General features: G+C 41.2%; 1 protein-coding gene across 7 annotated transcripts in view; it reads left to right on the top strand.

The window, feature by feature from the left end:
- The window catches only part of LOC118164978 (sodium/potassium/calcium exchanger 3-like), a 284,302-nt gene that overhangs the window by 231,551 nt on the left and 24,850 nt on the right, over positions 1-27,901 (top strand). For 6 of the 7 annotated variants that reach the window (XM_035322825.1, XM_035322824.1, XM_035322826.1 and 3 more), the window contains 4 exons: positions 3,283-3,375; positions 18,083-18,177; positions 25,477-25,669; positions 26,502-26,613. In XM_035322825.1, the coding sequence (XP_035178716.1) occupies positions 3,283-3,375; positions 18,083-18,177; positions 25,477-25,669; positions 26,502-26,613 (493 nt within the window). Of the gene's footprint in view, positions 1-3,276; positions 3,376-18,082; positions 18,178-25,476; positions 25,670-26,501; positions 26,614-27,901 lie in introns of those variants that run through there. The other variant, XM_035322831.1, reaches the window with a different exon arrangement.

The raw sequence follows: 27,901 nt of genomic DNA, 5'->3' as shown, positions 1-27,901 counted from the left end.
TGTGTTGCCCAGACTGACCTGCAGAAGTGCAAGAGGCAGGACCAAGTGGACAAATGCAGCCTCCGGACAGTTTGTCCGTCTGCACTTGTTTCTGGGTCCGCTTCGGACGTGCCCTCTGAGCCCTGGGGTGGGAGGGGGCTGTGGCCACCCTCACTGCGGGCAGCTGTCCACCAGCCTCTGGCCACCCATCCCACCATTGGCCGTAGCATCTGCTTGCCTGGTGGAGGAACAAAGGGTTCTAATCGGAAGTACTGAAAGCCACCCGACCTGTATTTAGGTTACCCAAAGTAGTTCAAAAGCACTCTGCAGCCAGGAAGATGGTAGTGTAGAGGTGCGTGCTTGCATGTTACCTTAAGGGGCTGCGTCCTTCAGAAGGAGCAAACAAACCGCCAGTCTGCTCACTGCAACAGAGTGCTTCTCCTGGGGTCTCTGGGTAACCTCTTGGGAAGCGTCCTCCTCCTCTCAGTTTCATTGGTGCATGTAGAAAAGCTGAAACTATTTTGAGAGAAAGGTTGTGATTATCTGACGAGTTGGGAAAGTTAGTGTTATGCAGTGTTATTCTGTGCTCTTATGGCTTTAGTATGTTATGTCATGTGGGTTTAGCCCAATGTAACTTCTGATCTGTGAGGCTGTTGTCCATCAAAATTGTTGTAATTCAGTTTAGACTTTGTTTGCAATTTTCCCCTTTGTACTCTTGAGGGATGTGGCCAGGCAAATCTATTTATCTGGATGCAATGCCAGCTCTTGGCGTGGGTCCATTCACTGGGTCTAGAGAGCTGAGAAGGGCAGGGCCTTGAGCACAGCTGAGGCTCAGTTATGGTCATAGGGACAGTAACAGTATTACATAGATGTTAATGACTATGGAAGAGTGCTTGCTGAGGTTCTGAGGCTCTACAAAATCAGCAGTGATCTCCTCCAAGGCTTTCTTCTGACTTAGAGACACAGCGTACTCAGAACGGAAAACTTTGAGTTTGTGTGCTTGCATTCTTCTGTAGGTTTGAGTGTGGAAACTTGAATCTGTTTTGAAACATCTGTGGAAGTCTTAGCATGGTCTTGTTTTGGTAATGAGATCACATGTAGACATCCTTGTGGTAAATTAAAAAAAAAAAATAAATCTGTGAAGGAGACATTATTTGCAAATGGGTTAACTAAGAATAGAGGTGCCAAAACAGATACGTGGTCTTGCTCATAACCCCCTAATGATTTCAAACTCATTTGAAATCCACACCCACACCCACGGAGCTGATTTTAATGTTGCCATTAAGAGGATAGCATGAACTTAGAAAATCAAATTTTTGTGGTAATTCCTTCCTTTTGGGGTTTCACGGGTCTCACTCTACCTTCAGCCTTTCAGGTGCAAATTTCAGAATTTCAGAATTCATTAAAAGAAAGCATAATCATTGTATAATTAAAAACCTCTTGTATGCCAAGCTTCATGTTGTTTAGAATACCCAATATCAAACTGGAGAAGTCTATGAAATGTCTGGTATTCCCCAGAGTGGAACGACTGTTGTGTGCCTTGGCCTTGTTGCTTGTGACAGACAAGGACATGGTTTGTGTCTCAGCTGATTTAACAGCACCTGCAGTCCCACCCACTTTGCAGGACTTCAGTCTTCTGTAGGATTGGCTCTATTGAGTTATGTAGACAGACTTTTAATAAAGCAACCAAGATGGCAATGCTTTAGAGCTTCATCGGGAAGGTGTTCCTTTAAATATGTGGATTTTAAAAGGAAGATCTGGATTTTTTTTTTTTTAGCTGATTTTTTTTGTTCTTTTGGGTCATCCTCTAGCATTTGGCTTTCAGAAGAATGCAGCGTTCTGGGTTTTTCTTCTGACCTTTAAAGTCAACAACAAACAGGTTGGCTCCCAACATTCCCAGTATGGCTGCTTGCTAATGAGACAGTGGAAAAACAACCTTTTCTAGTGCTCTTGTGGTCTGACCTCTGGAAAGGGGGTGCACATTGTTAAACTTTCTGCTACATGTTAAAACCAAGAGTAAATGTTTTTCTCTTGCTTCTACCTCTCACACTTTTCCAGTGTGTGTGCTTGCCAGGGCCTTCCAATTAAACCCTCTGTCTTTCAAGCTCCTCCTTCCTGCTTGGTCCTGTTCACCTCTGTTGATGCCCTCTCATAATGTATTAGCAGGAGGGGTGTAGGTTTGTTTTTTTATGCCCAGAATTATCTTGCCCAGCTGCTGCTGTTTGCTCATGTTTCATCTGCAGCCATGCCACTGAATTTGTTTTTCGCCACTGAATTTGTTTTTCACCACTGCTCCTTGCCAGTTATTTTCATTGAAGTTTGTATTGAATCAACAGCCCTACCTGCACCTGTAATGCCTTCTGTATGCAATACTTGTCCCCTGGGTAACTGGAACTTCCAACATAACTAATGCTGCATTGTCAGTGGACAGGTGAGTGAGGGAGAGAGTAGGCTAGTTTGATGCTTGCTGTTAAAAATCCTAGAAGGACTTCTTAGCTGTGGAATTTGGTTTTTGTTTAACTTGACATTTACTACAAGTTACTGATGTGAATTGGTTGTGACTTGAGAGGAGCTCTGCTAGTCACCTAGAGATCACCATTTTGATATTTCTCATTATGTGCATACGGGCTGCTTACACGTTATAATACTCTTCCAGATATAAAACTATTCATTCAATTTAGCTTCTTCCTAACTGCATCTTCAGTTTCTGGTTTGGACATGACTCTCAGAAGAGCTAATTTCATTTTAATAACTTCAAGCAACTTCAAGCAGGGATTTTTTTTATTTTTTATTTTTTGGGGGGGGGGGAAGGGGAGTATTTTTCTAACTTATGATAATGTTTTTTTTTCCCCTGTGTTTTTTTTTTTATTTTTTTTTCCTCCCTCTTAGTCAGCTCCACTAATACTATGATATTTCAGAATGGATTGAAGTGACATCTAACATTTTGTTATATTTGTACTTCAGGCTAAGGTCAAACAAACAAACAAAGCAACTGTTACATTTTAGCATTCTTTTCTAATGAGCACATTAAACATCATCCTAGATCTACAGGATCAGCTGTGAAGAGATGGGAGAAACGTGGAACTTCAAGTAGTACTGTCTTTTTGAAGCAATTTATGGAAAAGATATACAAAAGATATGTAAAGATATATAAAAGATATGTAATGGCTTTGGTACGAAATACATGGCACCATGTTGTTGACAGTAAGGGTTTTGGCAGAAGGCTTGTTGTGACTGTTCCTGTGGCTTAGAAAGGAATTCCCTACAGACCAGACTAACCATTAAAAATGTCTCTGCTTTTAGGAGTTCAAGGCATTCAGTGGAGTCTTCCCAGGGATGATGTCGTCTTTGACAATGAAAGCTCATTGTTTGGACAAAAGAGGAAGTTTCTTTAAGGTAAACAAGATGTTTCATTTATTCCAATAGGAAGAGATGCATTTGCTTGGAAGCAAATGATTGCATATTTTCTAGGTTGCAGTGAAAAGTCTTTTTTTTCTTTGACAAAAAAATAAAATAAAATAACACCAACAACCCTTTCCTGAGAAAACTTGCCTTAGTTTACATTATTCTTCACTGTCTGAGTTTTGTAACTTGACCAATACAAAACACAAAGTGCATGGTTTTAAGTGAAACTAGTGTTGCAGAATGTGCAGTACAATCTGTGGTATGTAGAAAGCCTTTTCTGTAAGCCTTTTCTTTTCTTTCTAATTGAAGCATTCTTTGAGGATCTCTTCTTAGAAATATTAGTTGTAGTTAAATTAACACCCATTTATTTCACGTGTATGTTTTCCTGTACACTGAATAGAGTATTTGGTGTAAAACAGTTTGTGGCATTCATTGCCAATGATACTGAGAACATAAGCTTTATTATATGCAGGCATAACATTGTTAGAGCTTTCATAAATTGGATTTGTGTAGTTTGAAGTTACAATATGGGTTTATGATTTCCATTATTGGATTGAAAATTAGTTTCATAGCCTATTTTAAGAAAAAACTTGTGGAGCTCCTCATGTGTGTAATCTGAACAATCACAAAAATACTACCTTCACATTCTCAATGTGTTTTTCAGTCATTTTTGTGTTATGTTGTGTCTTTTAAAGCCTAAGTGCATCTTGTTTGAAACAAACAAGAAGCTGGTGCTTAGCTCACCACGGTGTTCTGAAAAATCCAACATGTACATCTTTGTCTTCAGGTGCCTATGTACTTTAGAGGGATCTAATCCTTTCTCTCTTAAGAGGAAGCCCAGCTTTTCCTTCATGATGCGGGCAATGAGAGTTAGTTGTTCTGTTCTGGCTTTGATATTGTATCAATAGAGAGAAAACAGAAATAATGGTATTTAGTGTTTTGATGTTGTGGGTGCTGTTTTGAGATGTCATGTGGCTTACAACACACTTACTACAACATATTCCAGTGAGAAGTAAGTTTCAGGTGAGAGACCACCTGTCTTCCCCCGATTCCTTTCCATCACAGAATAGAGCTAAAGCCTGGGATTGTGTGAAATGTGCCAGGAAGAAACAAATGCAACATATGTGCTCCTTTCTCAGTGTCCTTGGGAAGCACCTGGGAGTAGAGGCATGGATAGAGCCCTCAGCTGGAGCAGCTTCTTTCCTTCAGATACTCCCTGGAACCTCACTGCAGCTGGAAAATGGGACAGGGAGGAAGGAGGGATGTACTTCGGGTTGGCTGCCTGCAGCTATTAGGTTCTGTTTGTCTTCTGTGATCTTCTTTGCTTCTTGCATAGTTACAAATTAGTTGTCTCTCTGGGAACTTCTGTCAGGGATTAAATGTGCTGACTTCTCTTGCTTTTTCCCAGTGCTCCCTGTGGAGTTAACCTGTGTAATTGGCCCCACGTTTGCTCAGCTGTAGGAGTTTAGCTCAGGCATGAGCAATCAAAGTGCAAAAGTAAACACTGGCTCACTGTGGCCTTGTTCAGCCGCATGCTCTCTGAGGTTTTTTGAGGTCTTGGGGGATCAGTCAAGAGGGCTGTCTGTGCTGTGGTGAGCTGATGGTTTTATAGGGGGATGAGGGAACATGTTTTAGTTCTTTTATGCAGCAAGGTGGAGAGACCTTGGAGAGCTGTCAGCTTTTAAGTCTGCATCTCTGCTACAAAAAAAACAAGTAGAGTAGGAGTTACCAGTGTGGTTTTTCAATGCACCACTGAATCCCATTTGTTTTATTTATGTATAATGCAGAAGGTGTGCAGGTAGTGCTGGAGTTAATTGTAGAGATGGCCAGAGTTAACATTTTCTTCCAAAGAAAAGGATTAGTTGATCTGAAGTGTAGTTAAGAAAACCTTCACGTACGCTGTGTGGGTGCAGCTGCAAATACCACATGCTCCGAGAGAGCAGGACAGGGAAAATGTTGTCCAAACAATACCACTGTACTGAAAGTATGTTGACCCATCAATCCATGGTGTCCTGCTGCTGGCTAGGAAGATGGGCATGTTTTTCGGATGTGAGGAAACAGAGTAAGGTGTCGCATAGACCAGCTTGGGGTCAGTGTTAAATACAGCGAAGCTGAACTTGTCCATTCTGCAATATAATTTTGCTGTTTGCATAATGCCAGGATCGCAGTTGCTGCCTTACTGAGCAAAGGTTTGCTCTTTGCTTTTTGATAGAGCAAAAATCATCAGGTGCTTCTGAGCACTGAGTTTACTTATCTTGGTTATTTCCTGTAGAATATCTGTGCCTGCTGTAGCTTCTTCCTGTGAAAGATGCTGGTGTGTGCTGCCATCTCATCTTGTATTAAAGCATACTGCTTTTCCTCTACTATTGCAGCAAATGTGATTGAACAGCCAAAGCTTTAAGTATTGGCGAGTGGCCGCCACTTCACTGACTGTTCATAGCTTCTACGGCCTCTTGTTCCCAGTGCACCGCACTCCCCTCCCAGTCATGTGCCACATGTTTTGGCTGTTTCCTGGGTTCCTCTGAGATGAATGCGTTTCTTTTACTGCTTGCATTGGACCCTAATGGTTGGGGGCAGTTCTAGCAAACAGGATAGAAATAAATAAATAGAAATAAATTCACAATAGACTATAGGCACGGGAGAACCACATGGTTGTGGTGGCTGGTGCCATTAGCCCACAGAGCTTCAATGACCACCAGTGCAGTGTGCAGGACTGGTTTCTATGTCAGCAGCTTCATAGTGCTGTTGTACTGACACAGACACATAGAAATACTTGTTTTGTGTCTTCTGTGCTTTCTTTATCTTAAGGCAATCCTACAAGGCCAATCTCTAAGAAGCCAGTGATCAGTGCTGCAGTGACAACATATTTTGCTCTGTGGCTCACTCAGAACTTCATGTGGTCAGCAAGAGTCAGGATTCATCTGGGAACGGGAACTACTTGGTTTTGCTGAGTGAATTCTCAGTGAATGGTTGTATTTTCATCACAAGAAGTGGTCTCAGCTAGGTTGTCACTTAGGTGTGTGCTCAAGGAATAATGTCAGTGGGACTGTAAGCAAATCCTCAAATAAATTTTTGCAGTGCATTGATACCTCCTTGTGTAATTAATTCTTGGGGAGAAAATGGACACTGGAGTGTATTTTGTGTACCTTCTGTTTGTAATGCCATGGATGCAGTTACTCAATGATTGGGAAAGCAATATGCCTGATCAACTTGAAGATACTAGACTGTTTTAAGGCTATGATAAGCAATGTAAATTGAGAAACTAAAATTGGACTAAACTGTGCCAAGTACAGGCTGGCAAGACGGTGGCCTAATGAACAGCAAGAATAAAAGCTGCTGCAAAGCTACCCTTTCAGATCTTTCATCTCTCATATTCCCTGGGAACTTGCTTTGTTTGACCAAAAAATCTTGAGTTTATTATAGAATCATAGAATGTTTTGGGTTAGAAGGAACTTTAAAGATCATCTAATTCCAACCCCCCACCATGGGCAGGGACACCTCCCACCAGACCAGGTTGCTCAAACCCCCATCCAACCTGGCCCTAAACACTTCCAGGGATGGGGAATCCACAGCTTCTCTGGGCAGCCTGTTCCAGTGCCTCAGCACCTTCACAGTAAATAATTTCTTCCTTATATGTAATCTAAATCCACCCTCTTTTAGATTAAAGCCACTCCCTTTGTCAGGGAGTCCCTATACTCCCTGACAAAGAGACCCTCCACAGCTCTCCTGCAGCCCCCTTTACGCACTGGCAGGCCGCTGTAAGGTCTGCCTGGAGCCTTCTCCTCTCCAGGCTGAACAACCCCAACTCCTCAGCCTGGCTTCATAACAGAGGTGCTCCAGCCCCTTGATCATCTTGTGCCCTCCTCTGGACTCGTTCTAATAGGTTCACTTCCTTCTTGTGCTGGAGCCCCAGGACTGAATGCAGGGCTCCAAGGGGGAGTCTCACAAGAGCAGAGCAGGGGGGGACTATCCCCTCCCTTGCCCTGCTGTCATGCTGCTTTTGGTGCAGGCCGGGGTCTGGGTGCCTTCCTGGGCTGCAAGCACACATTGCTGGCTCATGTTGGGCTTCTCATCAACCAACACCCCCAGGTCTTTCTCCTCAGGGCTGCTCTTAATGCATTTTCCACCCAGCCTGTATTTGTACTTGAAACCTCTGATGTCTGAAACTGCAGGCAATCAGTGTATCCATCGCCTGTGCATTGTACACACCATGTATGTTTGTGCACTTGTACAAGTAGATTACCTTTATCCTTTCCCTCTCCTGCATTTATAAAATTATTAGAATAGCTAATTTTGAGTAGCTGTTTTTGAGTTTAATTTGCCCTGTATTGCTGTGTTTAGGAGAGCTGGTGATTAAGATACAGCTTTTACCCATTCTGCCCTCTACTTCACAATGCTCTCCCAGGTGCCCAGATTGCATAGCGTACTTCCACACGTCTCTCGTGTTGTACATGTTCATTTACAGTTGCCAAAAAAAACCTTTAGCATGCTGGCATACAGTTTCTCAGGACACTTAAATCCTCAAAAAGAGTATCTTACTGTTCTCAGTAACTTTTATGAGGAAGGTTATTGGCAGTAGGCAACTTCCTTACCTGTTTGGTTCTTAAATGGTTCCCATTGCTGTAGCTTCTAACCATCTCTTACTTTTTTTCGCATTCGTTCTCCCAGCTGTTACTACACCAGGAAAACAGTAGTGTCCCCAACTTACTAAGAGTGAAGGTCTGTGTGCTTTATAGGGTAAATTCTTCCAAGTCGTTATTCCTAGTACTCACAATTGATGAAGGCTCAGCCAGCAAACTGGAAAAGGGAAGCCAAGATGGAGTTAGGCTGGGTAATTTGGGGCCTGGAAAGCTTGCCAGTGGCTACAGAGGAAGTCTGTGGTAAAACAGGGAACAGAATACATGTCTCTGACAAACATCCTTTTTACTGAATCAACCTTCTCATCAAAATATTACTAAGTTGCAAGCATTACTGTACTGGAATCAGAAACTTTACACCGCTAAATTCTGTACCAAAATCAAGTATCAGTTAAAACTTTGTTGCTTACAGATGAATGAGACACTGAATAGTGTTAGTGGTCTCAGAAATCCATAACTCACTGTGCAAAATAACCATCAATTGCAGCCTTATATCAAAATATCTAATTGTATACATGTAGAAATGAGCCCAGAAATAGCATTCCCAGTTTGGTTCATCTCTGGCACTTCACCATTTCATCATACAGGGTGCTTTTTGAGGGTTGCTACGCTCTGCTTATCAAAACAGGAAGGAAAAGATTAAATGCTAAAGAGGATGCAGGTCTCCAGCAAGAATGAAAAATGAGATACTGGATAAGTGCTGGGGCTCATTTGTCCTTTCTGATGATGATCCTTGTTGTCTTTAGCCTGTATTCCCTTGCCAGATTAGAAATGCTGATCTTACACTTTTCCTTGTTAGCTGTTGTAAGCATAGAGCTTGGAAACATTCTTCAGTGGTCACCTTGGTTGACTCTCTTAATGTTCTCTAAGAAAGATTGCAGTTTCATTAATGCTTCTTTACAAGCTTATCTACATTTCAATACCGAAGACAGGAATTTGGTTGCCACGAAGTGGAGGCTTCTGCTTTCAGTTGAGAAAGTCTTCAAGAGCTGAATGAGTAAAGCAACCTGTAGCTATGCTGAGCTCCTGAGAGAGGCCCTGCCCTGTCTCTGTCCTGTACTTCCCACTGCACAACAATGGGTGTAGACAGAGCAGATTCATAAAGGTGCCTGTAGCACCTCGAGAGCTCATTGCTTCTCATGTACATGTTGGAGAGCAGCTTGGAGGTTGCTCTGATTTTTGCTGCTCATGTCACATTCTGAAAGATGTAGAATTGAGATGCATGTGTTCAGTGACAGAACACTGGAGAGCTGTGGATAATTATGTTTGTGGTCTGTGTATAGGAGTTGTCACCCCTGCCAGTTTCTAAAGCTGGGACCAGTCTTATTGAAGGAGGCATCAGTTGACAATAATCATTGCATGATGCATTATGAAAGGAAACATTGTTTAAGATGTTTGCATTTTGTTATTTCATTCATGGATTTTAAGAATGTAAACAGTTAGTACATGGGTATTAGTGGCAATCTCATGTTAGGGAATATCATGCTGGGCTGCTCTGTGAATTCATGCTGTCTGAGTCATAATAATTATTTGGGTTTACAGTAGTGGTTTTGTTGTTTCTTTTCAACTTACAGAACAGTGTTTTGTCAGAAATGAACCAAAAAGAGAAAACATGAGACACAAAAGTGGCTATTTATTCTGTTACACAAGTTCTTTTTAATTTTGTTTCTGTTTTACTGTTAACTACCTTACCACCTGAGATGATGTCATTCTTCCAGATACATTTCCATTTATAAAGCCTCTTGTTTCTGTAGCAAAGCAAGGTGATGCTTATTTCATATTTCTGAAGGAATCATTCACAGGCAGATTTTTAAGACTTAGGTCTTATCTACATTGTTTTACACTGACAGGGGCCGCTAAGGCATTTCTGCCTGCTTCAGTCATGTTTCACTGCCTCTTATGGTCTTGATTTCAAGTCTGTTGAAACCAGTGGGTGAGTTTTCCCATTATTTTCAGCATCACACAATTTATGAATAGAGAGAGATCTGTTTAAAGAATTCGGTCTGAGCCTTCCACTAAAACGAAGGCAGCAGAAATGCCTGTTTTCCAATACTATTACACACCCAGGATCCTTCCTGCATTTTGTAGAAATGTATAATTAAAAGCTCATGTTGTATAACGTAAGTCATGCAAGCGTCACATATGTTTTATAATGACCAGCAGCTTTGATCCTAAATAATCTATAAATGATGTCATACATTCATGAGTGGACTTCACAGCATTTGATGGGAAATAGTTGTCAGGTGCTGGTACATCAGTTAATTGTAAGAATACCCAAGATGATACAACTGCAGAAGATGGTTACTCTTCTCCTGATTAAAAACATTTTTTAATGAGAAATGATTTAAGGAAACATTGAGTGTCATTTGCAGAAAATACTGACTGTATATATATAATATATTTAGGAACAAAAAAATATTTTTTCAGTTCAGGTATGGCACATGCTGGTTGCTGATGAGTTGGTTTGATTGCAGTGTCCCATATTCTAGGAAACTATAGATCAGGTTCAGGCTTTGTGACAAATGATTGAGTCCCAAATAGGATTCTAATTAAAGTTTGTAGTTTATTAAGCGAATAGAGGCAAGCAGACACTGCTGTGTGCTCTCTGCTCCACCAAGACGCACGCTGTCACATCAGGCGGCTGACTTTTTATACTTGTAACCTAATACATATTCATCACTATTTCTAGAAAAGGCAGGGTTATTATAATTAGTTCCCGAAATCTGATCTTGGCCCCGAACGCATGTGCATCAGTCTCTGGGGGTCCCTTTGGGGGTCGCTCATGTTGAAGACTCATAGTCTTCCTCTCAGGCTTTGTCGTTCAGTCGTCCTTCAACTCCTCTCTTCTCCTTATCTTCTTGGCTGGGTGCCAGAGGGTTTGGGCAGCTTCTTATGGATCAGCAGTTCTTGTTCCCCCTTATCTTTATTAACACGCATTGCTGAGCCCCTGTTCCTTCCTTCTCATGGTTCAAAAGAAGAGCACACTGGTGTTCCTTTTTTCTTTTAGTTTAAAAGTTACATTTTATCATGTGATGCCATCATTGTTCTATACTAACATGGATCAAATGAACACATCTCACAATAGTGACACGAATCAAATTAACACATTTCATAATCAGCATTAGCTAGCGGGGTGTTGCCCACTCAACAGGCTATCTTGCTATACAGGGTTGCAACAGCCCCGGAGGCTATCCCACTGGTTTGATTAACAAACTTATTATACAATGTTTATTACAGCTTGATGTTTAGGTTTGATCTCAGCACTTCAGCTTGTCTCCTTCTCCAGGATGCACCCCTTGTGTCATGAGCAATACACGCTGTACGTAAAAACAGAGCCTGTGGAAGAAGGCATGAGCGTAAGACTGCTTGAAGCATGCTGTTTAAAGAGCTCTTAAAAAAAAAAAAAAAAAAAAAAAAAAAGTAAAATAAAACTTTAAAAATCACTAGAGACAGAAAAATTCCTTTGGGGAAAGTGGCTTCTGACAAGTTCTCTTTAAGGCAGACATGCAAATTAAAAAGCATCAAGAAAACAGTATGTTAAAGATACAAAGAAAATTCAAGATGTCTGCAATGCTTTTTTTTTTTTTTTTCTGTTCAGATTTGTTGTTACAACAAGTTACAACTCCAAAAAACATTTATTTTCAGTAACTTAAATCTTAAACAAGTGCCTTTTCCAGAAAAAAAAAAAAAATAATAAGGCAGTTAGCAAAGTATAGCAAACATGCAAAAACAACTACAAATAACTTGCAAAGATGAAGTGGATATTGGTAAGCATCAGAAAAATAGGTACAAGTGATTTAAAGAACTAACCAAACAATAGCAGTGTTATGCAGTATTTAAACTCTGCCTTTGTATCATGGATGAGTTCGGTCTTCTGAGGTCAAACTGATAGATGAAATGTTTCTGTGAAGTGTCGGCCTTAATTTTTGTGTTATGCTGTTAGTACTGGTTAGTTAGAATTCTTTCCAGAGTCCGCAAAGATGTTTGTTTTTTGGGGGCAGGGAGTTATTTCAGGAGATTTTTTTTTCAATAGAAGATTGTTAATGCAACTAAGCAGTTAACAGCTAGTTCACACAGCAAGGCAGTGTTGAGGTGGTGGCTGAAAGCCCCTGGATGTTTCTGTGCATCGTTCCTCCTGCTGTATGCTTCCAGGGAAAAATGCTGAAAAACTCTTCTGTTTTGTGAGCTCTTGGTGTAGGAGCCACTTGCTCTGATCCGTTTTGTCAGAGAACAGCGCCTATTTGCTGCTGTAACATTTTTTTTTGTGGCTACTGCTGGTCTTGTGGGTGAAAAAAGTTAGGAAGCCTCCTCCTTGAGGAGGAGCTACCTCCGACTGATCCTGCCCTGCTTTATGTCATGCACCCAGCAGCTGGTTTGCAGGGAATAGCAGCTCCATGCACTTGCCAGCATAGGAAGTTTTGTGGGGAAAGAAGTCTGGGCTGTGGTGCTGAAAGCCTGCAATTTGAAAGCTAGTGGGACAGAGGGGTGCTCCACTTTGCTTACCATTTCCTCTCCTGTGTTTGAAGATGAAGTATGTGTTGTCCATGCTACTTATTGCCATGCCTGGTGCCTCCGTGTCTCCAAGGAGGTGCCACCCACTCTGTGCCATCTTTGCACCTTCTGTGGGCTGTTGGGTGCAGGTGGCTACTCCCATGGAGAGGTGTGTGATCGAGGCCGGGTGGGCCTGACCTGTCGGCTGCTGTCCATGGCTGTTCCTGAGGCATCTGAGCTCCCTGCCTTTCCATGACCACAGATCCAGAGAAGACATGGGCAGGATGATGGAGCATGACTCCCCCCTGTGGTTCCAGATCAGCTTCTCTCCACAGATGGCTGACTTCTTTGAAGAAGCCAGGGGGTTGCCAATGACTCACGGAAAACTGACTCCACAATAAGATTGTAAAGTAGGTATGTTTATTCAGCGCTGGGCAGCATGGGGGGTAGTCCCACCAAAGTCGTGCGCAACAATTCGCTTGTGTGCATTCTCTTTTATCCCCTAAAACATTACATATGCATTAAGTTTCGCAACACACCTATACATATTCATTTCCTAGCTCCGCCTAGCCCCGCTTCGGATGCTAATTATCTTATCAGTCCTTCTGCGTTTGCATAGTATTCTCTGGTGGTCGTCAGGTGGTCGTCAGGATGAAGTAAGACGTCTTCCTCAGAGCTGAACTTCTCACCTTGTCTCCCTGTGCATGCTCCCTGAGCCCTTGGTCACAATCTGAGCCATAAGGTTGGTTTGGTCCGGTTCTTGGGGTCTGAGGGGCTCCTGTTATCTTGAGGCCTTGCATGTTTATCTTACCCTTTGTAAACAATCCTCCTTATCTTTGAGCCCTTGCTCACAGTCCGAACAATAAAGTTACATTGATCTGGTTCTTGGAGCCCCAGGGGCTCATCAGGAGGCCTAGGCTCAGCATAGGCCCAGTACATCGCAAATGTAGCACATATTAAACAATGAGTGTTGTCTATATATTTACTCTTAATCAGTCACTCTCTAATTTCTAATTCCATGTTTCACCATGCGCTCTGCGTGGGTCGTAAGCAAACAATTGAAATCTGAAGTCAGACCATATTGAAAGAAACCCATCTGTTGCAAGGTAAAACTGTTGTAATCCCTTTGGGCAATTTGGTGATGATGATAATCCTTTGAAAATGAGCAGTTGGTCAATCCTAGCTTGATTATTCTGAGACTGACCTTCTTTAAGACATTGGTGTAATCAGTCTTGGGCTCTGACAGGCTACATACAGTGAAAGGAGCTGGGGGCAGCTGCCCTGGTTTCACACCCTCCTAAGGTCCTTCATGATCCACTAGTCAGGCTCTGCTGCAGGGATCAGAGTCGCACTGCTAATTCAGCAAAGTCTGTTCTCCAACCTTATTCAAGGCTGCGTGTTGCAGATGCTCATACCTACAGCTGGTCTGTTCCATTAACATCAAATCCTCAAGTAACATTCAGTAATAGTGAGACTCGTAGTGGCTGACATCATGACTTTGTGTTTTAAATGCCGAATACAGCTACTTATCTTTCTGAATCAGTTGCCATCTAGAACAAGACCTGGGGCTCTGACTCATGTTGTGTGCTGGTAGCTTTCCTTCTAGGGTGACTCCTGGCAAGCCGTACCAGGAAGCCTGAACTTACTTATTTTAGAGATAGTTACATTGCTCATATTCACAACTGCTTGTGATTGAAAAACTTCACTCTCTCATAGTGTGAATATGAAGTGTCATCAGGGAATGCCATGACTTAAAATCTGAGGCTTACTTCATTCATTAGAAAAGATAATTTTTAGCTGATATTATAGGAAGAAGGTTCTGTTCTTGACATGGTTGCCTTTGTGACTCCACAGCCAGCCTTAAAGCTTTTGTGGCTGCTTGGTAAAAAGGAGAATAGGCTATAATCTCATCAGTTCAAATAGTAACATAACTGTCAGTTGTGTTCAGGTACAATTTTGGGGATATTTTAGCATCAACAGGAAGTTGCTGCACTAAGTGCTGCATGCTGTCTTCTTGCAGCAGGTGTGAGGTCAGGAGAAATGAAAATACTGAAAGCTTCATAGTAGACAGAAAGAAGGAATGTCTCTACAGCCTCTACAGCTGCCCGAAAGACTGGAAGGATTTCATTGAGCAAACCTACTCTTTTGCGAGTAGGATGGAAGGTGGAAACCTGATGCCTTTCTCTATTGCGAAAAGGATACTGCCTTAATTAAGTCTGTCTACTTCACCTACAAGTTTGGTTTCCTGGCTCTGAAGTTAAAGTTTGCAAGTGTTTTGTTTGCATACTTGTAAAAGGGACTAGGTTAAAACATGTTGATCCTGGATGGAGGACAGAAAATCTGGAGCAGGGAAGATATAGGTTATCTGCCAAGATGTAGCTAAAGGTGTGAGGAACAAAAAACACAAAGTGGCGCTAAAGAGTTAAATGGTGCTAAAACAGAGCTGTTTTAAATGAACTGAAATGAAAAGCTTGAGAAGAACTAGAGGGGATAAGACTACAAAAGCTGTAGGTAACATAGTGAGACTTGCTTCCTTGGTGTGTCTTATTTAGTAGTAGCAGCTTGTATGAGCATTTGACTACCTCATTGCACTAGAACAAATCTAACTATAAATGAAGACTGGGGAAGCATAGCAGATACTTAAAAACAAATCTATTCACTGAAGTAAAGCAAACCCTTTGTCTATAAGTACAAAAGTCACTTATGAAATGCATTTTTAAAATGGAAGAGGAAAATTTTCAGGTAACTGGTAGACTGTAATTAGACCTGGAATGGATTTTGTTCACCAAAAGAATGTTCTGCTTTTTCTGTATACTTATTACTCATTATGTAAAAATGGCAAATCATATCTTTGTACTGTATATTTTTCACAACATACCTTTATTAGCCTTTTTTTACTTGTATTTCATATATCTTGATAACAATAACAAGAAATAAATTGTGTCAATGATTTAGAGTGCTCTTAGTTATTTAAAACTAACTGTAAGAAGGTTTATAAAAACACTTGGGTTTGAAACAAATGGAACAATTTGAGTGTTTACTGCAGCTACGGATTGCAACAGATCATTCTTCAGAGACTGAGACCTAATAGAGCTGATCCTTCTGCTTCTACTAAATAATCACAGCTTGAAGGAGAAATGCATTTTTCTGTCTTGTTAGGCTTCTGATCAGCTTCTGTGTTTTGAATTAAAGTACTATGAGCTGAATTAGTGGATGAAGTGAAATGGGAGAAGTGTTCTCTGCTTAAAGGTACAAAAGAATTGCTGCTGAGAAACCAAAAACTGGTTAAGTACGCATCACCTCTAGTTTGTCCTTCCTGTTTTAAAGAAAAAGTACTGATCTACAGAAGTCTTTGGCTACAAAACAATCAGATTATTAAAAATTTTACATAAATTTCATTATTTTAATGTTTGACTTGAAATCTTGGCATAGTTTTTCATAATTTCAGGTGTTAGTCTGATCAAATATTTTTATTTTTAAAATAACCTGGGAGTTGTCACATGCCCATACACAAACTCTGAATACAGTGCATGATAGGAATGTGTGGTTTCTTATTCCCTGCAGAGGCTGGTAGTTAATTTTCTTGTTGTTAGTGTCAGTCCAAAAGCATGTTTCCTGTTAGTGAGTAGATGGCTGAAAAAGCTGAATGATCTGAATTGCAGACACTTCTGGTCAGATTCCTGAGTCTGGGGTGTCTGATGCCATTACCAGTTTGGGATGCCTAACCAGGAGTGTAAGTCTGTTCTCTGGCAGCACAACCAGCCCAAAGTCCCAGGCTGGTTGTGAGGTGGGACGTGGGAGCACCCTGGGGCTGATGGCATCTAGTGACCTGCTGAAAGGAGCAGGCTTGCTCCCAGCCTGAGGCTGTCCTCTGTTTCCTGCAGCCTGCTCTGGAGCTTGTGTCACACCCTTTGAGAACAGGTTCAGGTCAAGACACCAGTGGAAAACTAGCCTGATGTCAAAGCGGCAACCCTCCCGCCGTTCAGCGAACTGAACCACCTCCTTCCTGAGGGCTGGACAAACAGCCACACCAACCCGAGGAACGGAGCAGAGCCTCTGCGTTTGGGGGCAGCACACCGTAGCATGAGGTTAGTCCTTCCTCCCCCTCCATCAGTGCAGCTTGTTTTTGAGGTGCCATGCTGGTGGGAGTGTGGCCTGTGAGGCGCTGAGTCCTGCACTGAGCTGCTCCAATTCTTTCAGGGCAGCACAGGTTCATTTGTGGCTGCTCCTTGTGGTCAGGCAGGCATTGCTCACACCTCGCAGCAGTGACTCACGGGATGTTTGAGAGGCAGCAGGAGGAAGATCTCTGTAAGCTGCATCATCGGTGGTACAGTACTGTGGGGAGTGCTGACCTTTAAAGAAAGAGGCCTGTGGTGTCAACGTAGCGTGTATTAATTTTCACTTAAAATAAACTGATTGGAGTTGGCCTAGCGTAAATAGAGCCTGCAGCTTTGAATTAATCAGAGTAAAGCTACATGATAAAGGAGGGTGTGAATTTCTGAGATAGAAGAAAATATGTAAAACGGTATCAGAAAGCTTGCTTGATGATGAGAAGCCTTGGGAAGTGCTCCTATACCAAGCTGCATCATGGGTGACAAGAGGACAACTGTTTTAACTGGAGTGGAAAGCTGGTTTTGCTTCATCTGCTAGGATTTTAGTTTGCTCTCTGTGAGCTGCTGGGGTGGTGGTGGAACTTACATCACTATGAACCTTTCATCAGGTTCCACTCTGAGCAGAAGGGATGAACACTGCACCAGGCTTTATGTATATGTTGTCACTGTGCTGCCTGTTGGGTGAACTTGATGCAGTTGCTGCGAAGAATGTCCAAGGCAGCGAGTCTCGTGAGCTTCACAGTTAATTTCTGCCATGTTCTCTACAAAGCATCTCCCAGACATCTGGCTAGCCAATGCTACAGTTCTCGGTATGCAGCCTTAATGCTAATCTTGCCTACTTTAAAATGAGTTTCCTGCCCTAGTGTCCAGAGTTAGGATTGTGTTCCACGTGCGCTGAACTGTTACAGTGCAGTTTTCTTTTAATTAAGTCCTGTTCAAGTGCAATCCAAGGCCTAATGTGAAAAGCAGCTCCCATTTCCTTGTGGTTTTTGTTACTTTTCATCCACTGAAATACTGTATTGCTGTCTTAGTGTATCTTCTGAAATAACTCATGGAACTGAAACTCTTCAAACTATCTTTTTATTTGAGAAAGCAACTGCTACAATTGATCAAATTATTTACTTTTTAGGCTATTGTGTAGTCTGATTGTTTGTTGAGGCTGCAGATTAAATATGTTAACAACAACAAAAACCCAAACAAAAATAAACAAAATAAAACCAAAAACAAACAAAAAGCTGACCAGCCTGGAAGGTTTTGTACAGGCACAAAACAGGAATTATTATTTCTCCAAGAACAATTATAAGTGTTCCCAACCCTTACTTTTTCCTTTGCAAGGGGAAGTCCAAATAGGATATGATTAAAAAAAAGTTTGTAATCTCTGGTGACTAAACTTGCCCAGACTTCTTTTCCACACCTCTTCCACTCACTTGACGTCATACTATTTTTGTCCCTTTCTAGCTCGTTGACACAATTGCCTCAGAAATCGGAGAACTGAAACACGAGATGGTACAGACAGATCTCGCAGTGGAAGATGAATCTGCAGATTTGCAAAGGTGATTAAAATGCTTATTCTCAAAGTTCCTGGAGGTGTGCCATGGCAGGAATGTTTTTATTGTGCTGATCTCTTGGGTGGTTTATGTCCTAGCACTTTTTGTCCTAGGAACAGAGGGTGTAGGTAATCTTGCTCTTGGTTAAAGGAATTTGCCTTTGTGTTGGAGAAATGCTCAGAGGTTAGTTGTTCTGTGTATTTGCTCTAATACCTTCTATAAAGCAACTGAACTTCACTTGTGCTTCCTTGTTACAAACGCAGGACACAGATGAATGTCTAGAGGAAACTACTAATGTTGTTCCTACTGTTTATGGCAATAAGCTTTGCTTTCACATTGTAAATGCTAAAAATGTACATTGCTCGAGATGTCTTTGTGAAGATTCAACCCAGAATAACATTTATCTTTTCAGGCTAGTAAGGAAAATATGGACTCGTTTGAGCTCATGTTTTTGTGGAATATATTCTAGCTCATTTACATTATATTACATTATTGCAATATATATTGTATATTGCAAGTTTTAAAACACAAAGACAGTAGATAGATGCATTTTGTTAATTTCAAAATTGAGATGCATATTGTAGTGCAGATGTAAGCCTGGGCTTTTTGAAATAGCTGATGCCATGTAGGTGTGGATTGTGTAAATTTGTTATTTAAACGTGTGACTAAGTGGGCATACTGGGGACCTTACCATTTTGGTTTGGTTTTGTTATTCTTGGTTGTTAATGTCTGATAAATTTATATTCAGAGGATATTTGAAATTTTAACTACTGTGTTAAGAATTTTTTTTAAAACTTACTACTCAAATACTGGTTGCAAGAGGAGATGATGACGCAAGTGTTCTGTCTTACCTGACTGCACAGTCAAGGCCAGCCCTGGAGCTGGTGGGTTTTGCTCTTCTACAAGGCAGTGAGTTAACAAAGTAGATAGTTATGTGGGATTACATCTGTGGTGTATTATTTTTTCCCTTTAATTTCTGTAAATATCTTTGAAGTGTGCTAAAACTTACTGCATTGCATTTCAGGTACTCATGTAACATAAAACATTGAGCATCACCTTTGTTGACAAGTGTTAAAGATTATCAGACAGATGAGCTCATTAAAGTCCTTGGCTATGGACCAGATTGCACATTATTTTTGTTTTAAAGGTTTTGACAATGCACTTCTTTTACAGAGGCAGAAAGGATACTTTCTGGATTTCAGTGAGTTCACCTAATTAATTTCAATGATCATTAGCTAATTTTGAGTTAAGAAACAGTTTCATGTGTTGTCGGATGAACCATTAACTTGAAAGACTAAGATTTACTAGTTCTAAGATCTTGACGGAAGCACTTAGCTGGAATCAGTCAAGTTAAATTCTCTGATTTTTACTGATAGTTTTTTTTTTTTATATTTTCTTTAAACTAAATCACTTAGTTTGGAATACAAAATGTATTTTGATTAAAATATGCAAGTAAAGTTAACTTCAGAAAGTGAATAATGCAGTTTCCATGAACACTTGTTTCCTATTGAAACAGTAGCCATCCAATATATATTTTTTAAATAATGTAAAATATGGAATCTGAATAAATGAATCACAGTTAATTTTTATGAGTATGTGATTCTGAAGTGCATGCTTCTATGTAAGGAAAAAGGTGGTGGAAATTGTATAATTAGTAGTATGCTGATACCTCTTTGTTATGTAGAACTACAAAGCAAGATTTATCATTTCAACTAAGATTTTCCAGAGCGCTTCGTGAAAACTAGACTCCCCTAAAGGATGTTTGCTATTATAACTTTTTATTACTGTGTATGCTGCTGTTCAGAAGTTGGTATCTTAATGTAGCATTGGATTTGAATCTAGAGAAATTTGAGCTAAAAGGAATGTGTATTATTCTTGCTAGTTTTCTATCTTTGCCTATATCCACATGCACCTAGGGTAGTTAGTTCTAGAAAGGCAGCATTTGCAAGAGGTCTCAGTTGTGTTAAGAAAAATAAGTATATGAGATGCATGTCTACAGCTTCAGTGAATTTTGTGGCTGTATGGTGATTTTCGCACTTGATTTCCCTGATCATATTTGGAGACATCTCTTTTGACACCTGTAGCCCAAGTAATACTGAGAATGATTCAAGTAACTGGGGCCTACAGCTTTTGGTTGTAAGTGTGTAAATGCCCTGCAAAAAAAAAAAAACAAAGCTTGTTAAAATGTTGGAAATGGGATACTCACGTCATCATTTTCAATATTCCATGGTGTTTGATGCTTGGACTTTTTCCCAATGCAGACACGTATCTCAGTAATGCAAGTGAGTGAAGTTGTCAGAAAAAGGGCATATATAGGATAATTTTCTGATCAGCACCGTACTGGTGGCCTTTGAAAGGGTAGCTAGAGAGTTTCTGCATGGCATGGCAGCCCAAGTACATATAGGATGGGAGTGTAAGCATTCCTTTGGGCAGGCAGGGGAGTAAATGTGCCATGGCTGGTGGTGTTCAGATGGTCTTGTAGGGTGCATTCGGCCTTTCTCGAGGGCTCTAAATCTTTTTTGTGTCTGAATTTGTAAACAAGGTGAGGGGGATAAAGCTTGCTGCCCTTCCTCTGTAGGGAAGTCTCTAAAGCCCCAGTTTTTATGTATCATTTGGTGCCTGTTAAATCGTTCAGGGATATTTTGCTGTCAGCTGCTGCAGCTTATTCTTCCCTGCTCTTTTGTGATGGGAATGTGGGCAGAACCTTGTTCCTCACTTGTTTTGCACTGCATAAGTCGTCTTTGTTTTTTCCACATCAGTTATTAAGTAGTTTTCTTCTGTGTCTTGCACAGTGATTTGCTTCTGTTATCATGAAATGGTTGAGGTTGGAAGAGAGCTCTGTGTCCACCTGGCCCAACCCTAGGCCCAGCAGGGCCACACCAAGCAGGGTGCCCAGCACCATGTCCAGGCGGCTCCTGAAAGTCTTCAGGGAGGAGACCCCACCGCCTTTGGGCAGCCTGTGCCAGGGCTTCGGCACCTGCCCAGCACAGAAGTGCTTCTGGTGTTCAAGGGGCACCTCCTGCGTTCCAGTTTGTGCCTGCTGCCTCTTGTGCTGTCTCCAAGCACCACTGAGAAGAATCTGGCTCTGCACCTCCCTTTGGGTGTTTATAAGGCACAGATGGGATCCACCCAAGCCTGCCAAAAAGTCCCAGCTCTCTCAGCCTTTCCCCATAGGTGTTTCAGTCCCTTAACCGCCTTGGCAGTTGTGCATTGGATTATCTAACATTGACAGGTGTAGGTAGTTATAGTCAGCAGGTAGGTAGTTATTCAGCAACCTTCTCAGCAGCTTTGTCCTGTCCCTTCAGCAGTTATGGGATGGAGAAGAATGTAACAGTCCAGTTTCTGAGGCATAGAGGTAATCTTCAGAAACGTTATGCCCTCTCTCAGCTGATGTTTGATATGACTGTATTGACTTGGCTGGTGAAATTAAGATCTGCTAGAGTGCAGGATTTACAGAAATCCAGATACTTCTACAGTAGGGAGTCATACAGAATTGTGTGTGGGTTGGGCCTTTGGTGGGACTGGAGCAAGGTTCACACTCATCCCTTTGCAGTTCTGTGAAGATTCACTTCATCTGCCTCACTCTTTGCCCTTGTGACTGAGATGGAAACAAACAGGAGGAATATTCCTTACAGCTGAGTAACAGTGGGGTGGGAGAGTAATGAATCTGGATGCAAAGCGGTGTTGTGCAAGGCTTGTTAAGTTGTATTGCTGCATGTTCAAGTACAGGTCCTTGTCTTCATTATAGCATCAAACCTGGTGTATGACCCTGCCCTTCCTCCTGACTAGACACAAACCCTTTCTTCCTGGCTAGCAAATGCATTAGAGATGATGTGCTCAACCCAAGGCTGCTCTCTCATGTGGGCTGATATCCATCTTTCTCCATAACAAGGGAGCAGATGTGGTCATCTAGGTCCTTCTCATGGCACCTCTCACATTCCTAGAAGTGCAGGTAAATTCTTCAACTGTTCGCTGGGGAGAGGGGGGGAAATCCTGGAGCAGTTTTCATGCAACACTGCGAATCTATGGAACAGCATTGGTCATCCTCGTAGGATGGGCATGTTAGCTGGAGGCACCTTGACTCCCAAAGAGAGAAATCTCTTCATTGGGTCAGTGTCTGTCAGTGCAGGTCCAGAGGGGTAGGGAGCAGATCGTGTAATTGTCCCAGGTCTCACAAAAAAAATGGGAGAAATGTTGAAAGCTTAGATTTTACGAGGTCAGACCAAAAGAAAATCTCACATAAGGCTGGAAGGAGGGGCTGGACAGGAACGCTTGTGTTGTAGTTATGTGATCAAGATGTGTTATAGCCCTGTGGGAATGAGGGAGAAGATATGAGGGTATGATTACAGGCCTCAACCTCTTATTTATCCTTTTTTATTGTCTTTTACTGGGAGTTAGCCTTTTAAAAAAAATCACAAGCAACACTTCCCCCCCCCCCCCAACCAAAAACAGCAATGAAAAAGAAAAACGGAAAGGAAGAAATTAATTGTTGCATAATATGCAGCTTGTTTTGCTAGTGCAGAGGTTACAGCAACTTCTTCTATTCGCTTAAATTAATCAGGTGATTATGGGGAATTTGTATGGTTATTCTTTCCATGCTATGTTGTTTCCAAAGAAGTAACACACAAATCCCAGTCCCAAATAATTTTACAAACTAAGCAATAACAATTTTCAGGAACTTCCATGTGTCAAGATTTAGCTGTGTCATGCCTGGATTGCTAATCAAAATAATTTGAAAAATTAAAAAAAAAAAAAAAGACTGGTGCTCAGTAGTGTTATTCTTTACTGTCTGGATAAGAAATATCTGTTTGAACAGCGCTTGTTCCAAGTTCACCTTCCTGGTTACAGTAACGCCCTAGTACTGATCTAGCTACGATACATCAGAGTCACATGAATTGGTTGTGTTTAGGAGCAGCAAAAAGTCTCATCCTGATCAAGATGCTTGTAATCTTTGGCTTATTTCTTGGAGGGCGGGAGCATGTGCTGCTTAGTGCTGCATGTATATCTAGGTCAGTAAGTAAGATATGGGTGAGTTGTGCCCCTTCTTGGATGGGACCACATGGGACAGGTTGTGCACGTAAGTACCTGGGGTTTCCAAAGAATCTGGCAACTCCTCATTCAAATTCATCTTCTGATTTATAACACTTGGAGTGTGTTTGACAATGATTAGCCACCAGCATGATTAGCACAGCAGAGGAGTGCTGTGACCCAGGTGTGTCTGCAAATTTTTACTAACTTCATGTCATTTGTTGGCAGCAAGCAGTGTCTGACCTTGTAGCTGATACAGTCATGCACCTTCTTCTTCATGTGATGTAACTTTCTTTTGTAGGCGAAGTCATTTGCCTTTTGTACAGGTTCCCTCAGCAATGTGTTTATGCCTACCTCTTGAGCAAGGAACAGAAACAAGTTTTATCTAGTTAAGCCTACAGCCAGTGTCTAACTCATTTTGCCCCAGCTATCTCTGGTTTGTAACATAGCTCAATGTTACTGGCTCTGAAGGGGAGTGGAAAGTTTTTGCGAAAAATTGCCTGGAGGAACAGCTCATGAAGACACTGCTGTGATTTGTGATTTGACTTTTGTGGAGATTCATATGCTACAATACTAGATTTTGCTGGGACCACAGTAGAGAAAGGGAAACCTAGAATCTGTACTGCAGCAGATCGAGAGCCCTGTCATAACTTATGTAAATATTACTTCTCTTCTGCACACAGCGTTTCGTGTGTATTCTGTGTCTCTGGAAGGCGTATTGTCAACTTTTGACACTTGAGGATGTAAGGTATCTGTATTATAGATGCCTTGCAAATCTAAAAGGTATTACATCATAAACAAGCAAAGAGAATGAGGACAGAAGGGAGAAGGCATGTAGGTGATCTGGTAGTGATAATTGATCCAGGTAATGAGAAATTGGAATAATAGTGACTGTTCTCATATAACCATGCAAGGAAAGAAAGATCAAGCACTTTTACATCCCGTTTATTTTCCTTTCTTATTTTCCTTTCCATCTTTCCTGTCCAGAGACACTGTAAGGTGCTGACCAAAATTTGGGGGGGAGGGGGGGAACGTTTGATTCATTGGTTGTTGTTGTTCTTGTTGTTTGATTTTATTTCTTATTCAGCGTTCCTCTGCTGAAGTCTCTACCTCACTCTGGCTACTGTATCTGGCATAATAAAGATGGTACATGCTGTCAGTGACACTTATTGCCTGTCTAAAAGGCAGTCCAGAATTGTTGTGAAGTAGTTTGCAGTGCGGAAATGCATCTGCATTGCCCTCTGCTGTTCAGGGCTTCTTCTGATGGCAGAAGGAAAAACAGAGCCTCTGCACCAGACATCTTACTGAGTCAGATCCTGAGCCGGGCTGGTCTTTGTCTGTGTGCTAATATCGGCATCAGGAGTGCTGTTACTGGAGTAACTGTTCTGTGGTGATTTTTAGCTCTGGAAGAATAGCAGGATATACTTTAGCTCAAAAATGAGGAATTTGAGCCAGTGACACACATACAATTGTGCTGGGTGTTGTGCAGTGCATGAATGGTGAGGAAACTTTGCATAATAAAAGCAGCTCTTGAACTAGTGTGTTTAACTGGATTTTATGTGCATTACAAGCATCTTCAGTCTTTATTGCTGGATTTAGCAGTAACTTTAACCTTTAACTGACCTGACACTAGAGAGAAAAAAAAAATGACCTTAGTTTGACACATTTGCACTTAGCTTGTCTTTTGCCTTCATTGCTCACATAGAAATCAATCCAGAGCCAAAGGGATTGGGAGTATAAATATACTCACCATTCCTTGCTTGTTTATTGTGAGAAGTGTAGTACTGAATTGTGAGGGAAAGTCCTTTACTTGGAAAAATGTAAATACACTGAGAATTTGGAGTACAGACTGAAAAAAATGCTCTGATTGTAGCTGATTTCTTAGTGAAGTTGTGCTTAGGGAGAGTTATTTGTGCTGGAGAAGAGAGGGTTACTAGGGTTTTCAGCACACACATGCACGAGAAATAAGATTAAATATTCAATCAGTTAATGTATGCATATATATATTTATCTGTTTGAAGGAATTACTGAACTGCAGTAAGCTAAGAGTTAAGTGCTAAGGCTTATCTTAAAATTAACCATTAAATTGAGGGCAAGTGAAGGAGAGAAATCATACAGATAACAGAATTTGTTATACTAATTATATGAATTCTTAATAGAATACCCACCTAGGGTGCCAGTAGTACCATTAGTCTTGTGTTAACTGTGTTTGCTGAACTGAGCAACTATTTATAGGTGACTAACATATCTAACTTAACTGTTTTGTATTCATTGTAGTCTAGTAAAGGACATGGATAATGTCTCTCCAGAGAAAAAGGATGTAAAAGGCTGCCCCCGGGACTCTGGATATGACAGCCTATCCAACAGGCTAAGCATATTGGACAAACTCCTTCATACTCATCCTGTGTGGCTGCAGCTTGGCCTGAATGATGCTGAAGCCATGGAAATTCTGCATGCCCAGCCTGCTGGGGTAAGAAGTTAATTTCAGCTTATTGATGCAACTGTTTGTCATAAAATAAAATTAATACACACAGGCACATAAACACACTCCATTAAAACAAACAAACAAGCCCCAGTGAAACCAACACCTACAAAACTATTTCAGTGTGTGCTTTGGATAGTCCAACTGAGAGCTTCCTGAGTGTTTGGCAGCTGGACAAGCTGGAGTTTGACCCTTTATTTGGGCTGGTATGTCTGGGGATTAGTTTGAGGTCTTCTGCAACTAAGAACTAGACTGCTACAATTAGAGTACCAGAGCTGGACCTTGCTACGCAGGGTTGTAACAGATGCATTTGGCCATGTGGAAACAGCAGTACTAAATGGGAAATACTTTTTGTGGTACCTTTGTTGAAGTTTCTGTAATGGGGAAAACAAGCCCCCTCTCTGCTCAGCTAAGGCTGGTGGACTCTCTCTGCACCCTGCCGCTGCCTCTGTCCTCACGTAGAAGTATTGCACAAATGCACTTGTTCAGCGCAGGAGTACTTCACCATCAGTCTCCCCAGGACTTTGTAGCTTGACTCAAAACTAGGATTTGCTTTGTGTTTAAACTAGAGAGCTTACAGGACATAATGGACCTAGTGTCGTGTCTGTGTTACAAAAGGATGAAACACTTTTCTAAATATTCTACTACTGTTTTACATCAAGCTGTTGGATGTGATAGAGGAATGATTGAATGAAATTCTGAGATGTTGTACAGGGGATCAGAGATCCTGAGGTTGTTATGGTTCCTTTTGTCTATATATGCTCTTTTAAGGCATATGTGGTAAAATTAAAACCACATCTCTTTCCCTTCTCTACAACAGATATTTCTGGTTAGGAAATCTGCAAGACTACAGAAGAAAGTCATATCTCTGCATCTGCCCAGTGACTGTGGGTCCTGCCTAAAAGAATTTGCAATAAAAGAAAGCACATACAGTAAGTTTTAAGTTACAGAACTTTCAGCTGTTTGTCACTCTGCATGAGCCAGTAGCAGTCTGCACTGGTGAAACCTACAGCAGAAGATACCCAGTCACAAAAATTGTGTCTCAGACTGCCTGCCATTCCATCTGCTGAGGTCAAGAAGGATTGTATGGGCAACTCTGCAAGTGGGTCAGGCATACTCAGGGGAAGGGAAGATATTCTGAAGTCTGTGCTGGACCCAGTTAGAATATTTCTCTCCTATGCCTTGCTTATTCAGGGATTAGTTAGTAATTGTCTAATTATCCATGTAGAAACACAGTGTTCTACACAGTTATCCTGTGTAGAAACACAGGCTGTAATCCTGTCTGCTGTCAATGAATTGTCCTCACATTTCCTCATTGTACTGAGGTGACTGTTCTTATAAATTTTTTTTTTCTTTAAAATGCAACAGATAGGTGGGTTTTAACTCTTTGTTAGAACTGCTTGTGATGTGAGATCAATAATGACTTGATGTTTATTCACTGTTTTCTATAGAAATGTTAGAATTCAGTCAGTTTCAAAACAATACTGCACTCATCTCTTTTGAGAGAGGATGTGAAAAAAAATGTTGGAGATGTAGGAATGAAAAAGGAAGCTGCAAGTGGTGAGTGTATGTGGTGCAGAAACTGCAAGTGGAGCAAAGGGGTTTATTTTAACAAGACAGTGAAAACTGCAGACAATCACTGACAATTTCAGTTAAACTGCCCTGAAGCAGAGGGTCTGTAATTGACTTCTATTAGTGATCTAAATTAATTTCATTTTAGTTTTTCCTTTCTTCCTATCCCTTCTTTGTCCAGCAACAAAAAATTAATTGTGTGCCTGCTTTTGGTTCCATTTACAAACGAGGAATGACAAAGAGAAGAAGAAACTGTCACTGATAGAGTTGTCCTTTTTGTTTTTGTTTGTTTTGTTTTGTTTTGTTTGTTTTTATCCAGATACAAAGTAGGCTCTCTCACATAAGTGAATTATTATTTGTGGAAAGCTGCTTGACTGGCAGTAGTACAGATGTATTTAATCTGTGAGATCTATGGTTGTGTCCTTAGGCATGTTATACTAATGAATTCTCTCTCTCCCTTTTAGCAAATAAAAGAGCATTGCATTATCTTTCATGAGTAACATTTTACCACAAGGGGGAAGTATCTTCTGATATTTTTTACTCACCGTTCCTATTTGAGGTTTTCACTGTAGTCTGGGATCTCAACATTTATCTCCTCTTAACAACCTTCCCAGCTGCCAAGGTCACCTGTGTGTTGACTATCTGAAC

Source organism: Oxyura jamaicensis, chromosome 3 (assembly GCF_011077185.1).
Source record: "Oxyura jamaicensis isolate SHBP4307 breed ruddy duck chromosome 3, BPBGC_Ojam_1.0, whole genome shotgun sequence".
Lineage (NCBI taxonomy): Eukaryota > Metazoa > Chordata > Aves > Anseriformes > Anatidae > Oxyura > Oxyura jamaicensis.
The sequence above is the reverse complement of the archived record's forward strand: the minus strand, read 5'-3'. Positions and strand labels throughout refer to the sequence as shown.